Here is a 4046-nt window from a genome sequence, read left to right as displayed (position 1 = left end):
TGGAGCCGCAGGGGTTCAGAGCCTAGGAGGGCATCTTGGCCAGCAACGAGCAGCTGCCGGCTCAGCAGAAGGGTCACGGGCCCAGACCCAGACTCACCGACCTCCCAGCTGTCTCCTTCAGCTGTAAGCTGGGTGGGGGGGGGGGGTCTCGAAGAAGATCTGAATCTGCAAGACTGGTCTGCACCCCTGATTGCTGCCAAGGTGTGGGTGCGAAACAGGGCTGTGTCCCGGGCAGCAGTGCACCCCGCCCCTCCCGGCCCGCGCCCCGCCCCCCTGCTTGGAGTCACGCCCCTTCCAGCCCGCGCCCCGCCCCTCCCAGACCGCGCCCGCCCCTCCCAGCCAGCGCCCCGCCCACCTGCTTGAAGACACGCCCCCTCCCGGCCCGCGCCTCGCCCACTACTTGGCGCCACGCCCCTCCCAGCCCGTGCCCGCCCCCCAGCCAGCGCTCCGCCCACCTGCTTTAAGCCACGCCCTTCTTGGCCCGTGCCACGCCCACTACCTGGCGTCACGCCCCTTCCAGCCCGCGCCACGCCCACCCGCTTGCCGCTGCGCCTCTTCCGCCAAGCCCGCCCCGCCCCCCCAGCTGCCTTCCTCCCACCCCGCCTCTGGGGGGCGCCTGCGCGTCCTCCCCCTTATAAAGCACGGCCGCCCCGCATCCCACCATCGACCGGTGGCTCCCCAGACGTCCTGCCTTTACCCTGGGACACCGCAGGCGACATGGGCGAGCCCACGACCGTGCACCCTGACCACCTGTGGATCTGGGATAGGGCTGTGTATCTGGACGAGAGACAGCGCACCTGGCTGCCCACAGTCATCAAGGTACAGCCGCTTTGGAGGGGGCCGGGTCGGTGGGCAGTGGGCATCACCCACCCCAGCCAACCTCTAGCGTCAGGTGGGCTTCAGGCCGGGCAAGGTCCTTCAGGGGGCAGCTGCAGAGTTGCCAGGGCGGTCGCTGGGAGAGGCCGAGGGCAGCATCTGCCCAGGACCGGAGCTGTCCACAGATGGAAGCACTTGAAGGCAGACCGTGAAGACCAAGTCCGAGGAGGGTGTTTAGAACAAGGAGTGTTGGCTCACGGGTGGCGCCCAGCCTCGATGGAACAGATTTCCTGGGCTGCGGTCCTGCCCATACAATGAGAATCATACAGGGCTTAAAGCCAGCGATTCACACACCAGTTTCCTTAGCTTTAGATCGATCAGGATTTTGAACAGAACCGTCGGGGGGTCGGAGAGATAGGATAGGACCAGCGTTTGCCTTGCACGGGTCACCGGGTTCAACTATGCCCATTGCATATGGTCCCCGAAATCCCCTACCAAAAGGAGGTTCAAGGCCCAAGCAATTGGAAATTTTGGCACGACCAGTTGGACCCTTGGTGGCCGGAGAGATAGAACAGTGGTAGGGTTCTTGCATTGCAGGGAGCTAACCTGGGATTGGTCCCCAGCATCACATAGGGTCCTCTGAGCCCTCCCAGGCATAAGTCTGACCACCACCCTATCCCCCCCCCCCCCGCCCCCAAAAGGCCCTTGCCTTGCATGCAGCTGCGGCTGACCCTGGGTCAATCCCTGGCACCTTGTGACCCCCGGAACATTGCTTGGTGTGGCCCTGGAGGTTCCTGAGCATCATCTGGAAGACCACCACTCTTCCCAAGAAAAAAGGGAACCCCCATTTTCCTGTAGGGGTGTCTCCCAGGCCCAGCCAGACCCGGAAAAGCCTGCCCCCTCCTGGCATCGCAGGGCACCTGGGTGGGTTTGCGCCTCGGATCCCGGGGGAGCTCACAGCCCAGGGGTTCCTGGTCTTCTCCCCAGGTGGAGAGAGGCTTCCGAGTGCTCATGCGCCAGCAAGACGTGCCCCTGAGCCACGCCATGCGCCCCAGCCAGCTCGGGTCCCACCGGCTGCCCTTGCTCTGGCAGCTGTACCCCGGAAACCGGTACAAGGGCTCCGACTCCAGCTTCTGGAGCATCGTCTACCACGTGAAGGCAAGTGCGCGCATCTGGGGGGGACCCCGCTTCCGGCCGCTGCGGTCGGGGCCCTCCCCCGCGGCACCCAGGGGGCAGAATGCAAAGTGAGGTGCAAAGTGACAGATGGGTTACCTGGGGCAGGGGGCGGGCTCCGCCCAGAAAGGTCGCTCTGGTGGGGCAAGGGGGAGAAGTGGACGGGGGAGTGGGCAGGGCACCCCTAGGGTTCCAGAACGCCCCACCCCAGGTGCTGGGAGCGGTGGGGTTCCGGCTGCAAATCCTCCATCCCCCCCACCCACAGTTTACCAGCTCGGAGGACATGCTGCTGGACCTGATGCCTGAATCAGACCGCGAGGCCAATGAGGAAGCCGCAGAAGCGGGCCCCAGACTCTGAGACCAGCGACGTGGGAGGAGGGGCGCCCTTCCCCGGGCTCCCCTTGAATTAGAGCCCCCAGGATGGAGACTCGCACTGGGGAGCACTACCCTCACACATTTCCCCCCCGCTCAGGGTCCCACAGAGGCCCCGGGGTGCCAGCCACAGAGGTTGGAGTCACCCCCTTTTATAGGCAAACCTCCCCCCACTCCCAGGTGTTTGTAGGTGGTAGTGAACTCTGTGATGTTGATTAAGTGGGACACAGTTCACCTGACTTGCTGACTGGGCTTCTCCCAGATGGATCCTGTTAAGAGAGAAGCCACACCAGGAAATTCCCAGGGAGGAAGAGTTGAAGGGGAAGAACATTCCAGAATATCAGCTCAGCTGCTCCTTTGGAGATAAGGCTGGCTGGGTTCTTGTTTTTCCCTTATAGTCCAGGTGCTCAGAATCTCTGCTCTGACGCTTATTGGGCCCACCCTGGGTTAGTGGAGTCCGTGGCCTTACACTGTCCTCCCCCTCCTTCCTCACCCCTGCCTTCTTCACACCTCCTTCCTCTCCCTTCCTCCTCCTCCTTCATCCTCCTTACCCTTCTTCCTCTTTTCCTCCTCATTCTCCCTCCTCACCCCTCCTCCCTTGCCCCTCCTTTCCCTTCCTTCCCCTCCCTCACCCCTCCTTCACCCTTCCTTCCTCACCCCTCCTTCCTCACCTTCCCCTTTCCTTCCTCGCCCTTTCTTCATATCACCCTTCTTCCTCGCCACCTTCTTCCTCACCCCTCACCCCTCCAACCTCACCCTTCCATTGTCACCCTTTTTTCTATTTACCTCACCCTTCTATCCTCACCCTCACCCCTCCTTCCTCTTCGTTCCTTACCTTCCATTCTCATCCCTCCTTCCTCACCCACCCTTCCATCCTCACTCTTCATCTTCATCCTTCTCACCTCTCCAATTCTTACCCTTCTGTCTGTCATCACCCTTCCTTCCTCACCCCTCCCTCCTCACCCTCCCATCTGACAAGTTTCCCATTGTCCCTTGTCCCTCAGCCCATCCACCTTCTTTTCCTCCCTCACTGGCCTTCCCTGCGATGTCCTGCTATGGGGAATTCCAACCCCAGTAAAAGGCCCCCTCCCTGCGTGATCCCCACCAGAGTCCCCTCCCCAGCATCACCCCCACCCACCGCCCACATTCCTGCCCGTCCTGCTTCCTTCTCAAGACCAGCCACCCCTCTGCTTCTGGGCTGGCTGCAGGACCTCAAACAGCACCTAGGAATGCTTCCAGGACAGTCCATCTGGGCTGTCACTTTGCTTCCTCGGGACAGAGCAGTGAGCAGTGCTGCTGGCGTCAGGCTGCCAGGAATCTTGGAAGAGGATCATATTAGATGCCGCCCCGATCCCGTCCCGGTTTTGATCCTTGAACCCAAGTTCCTGCCCTGCACATGCAGTGAGAGTTTGTCAGTGGGAGCTCGCACTGGACAGAGCCCTCATTGTTGGGGAAGGTGGGAGAGGGCAGCAGTGGCCTCTTTGGAAGAAGAGAAGAACACCTACAAGGGGCTGCCCTGTACCTATCCACGCACTGGCGTGTCTCCCTGAGATTCACAGGCCGGTGCATCCCATCTGTTGTATAGACTCAGGGTGAGGCCACCGGTCAGGTGTGACCCTGAGCATCTCCCCTGGAATCAGGACCTGCAGAGCAAGTGGAAGAGGGACTCTCTCTGCACACCTGAG

At 61.9% G+C, this 4046-nt stretch overlaps 1 protein-coding gene across 1 annotated transcript; it reads left to right on the top strand.

Moving 5' to 3' along the window:
- The first annotated feature begins 717 nt into the window (after positions 1–717).
- On the top strand, positions 718–2347 carry LOC130017584 (T-cell leukemia/lymphoma protein 1A-like). The gene is made up of 3 exons (XM_056108281.1): positions 718–819; positions 1804–1974; positions 2255–2347. The coding sequence occupies exons 1-3, from the start codon at positions 718–720 to the stop codon at positions 2345–2347; spliced, it is 366 nt and encodes a 121-aa protein (XP_055964256.1).
- Positions 2348–4046: the final 1699 nt, after the last annotated feature.

This window comes from Sorex fumeus, unplaced genomic scaffold (assembly GCF_029834395.1).
Source record: "Sorex fumeus unplaced genomic scaffold, SorFum_2.1 ptg000201l, whole genome shotgun sequence".
In the NCBI taxonomy this organism is placed as follows: Eukaryota; Metazoa; Chordata; class Mammalia; order Eulipotyphla; family Soricidae; genus Sorex; species Sorex fumeus.
Note: the sequence above shows the minus strand (reverse complement) of the source record. Positions and strands in the feature narration are given on the sequence as shown.

Coding starts and splice junctions, on each gene's coding strand:
- LOC130017584 (XM_056108281.1), top strand. CDS start 718: ATGGGCGAGCCCACGACCGTGCACCCTGACCACCTGTGGATCTGGGAT. Junction 820..1,803: donor GGCTGCCCACAGTCATCAAG/GTACAGCCGCTT, acceptor TCTTCTCCCCAG/GTGGAGAGAGGCTTCCGAGT. Junction 1,975..2,254: donor GCATCGTCTACCACGTGAAG/GCAAGTGCGCGC, acceptor CCCCACCCACAG/TTTACCAGCTCGGAGGACAT.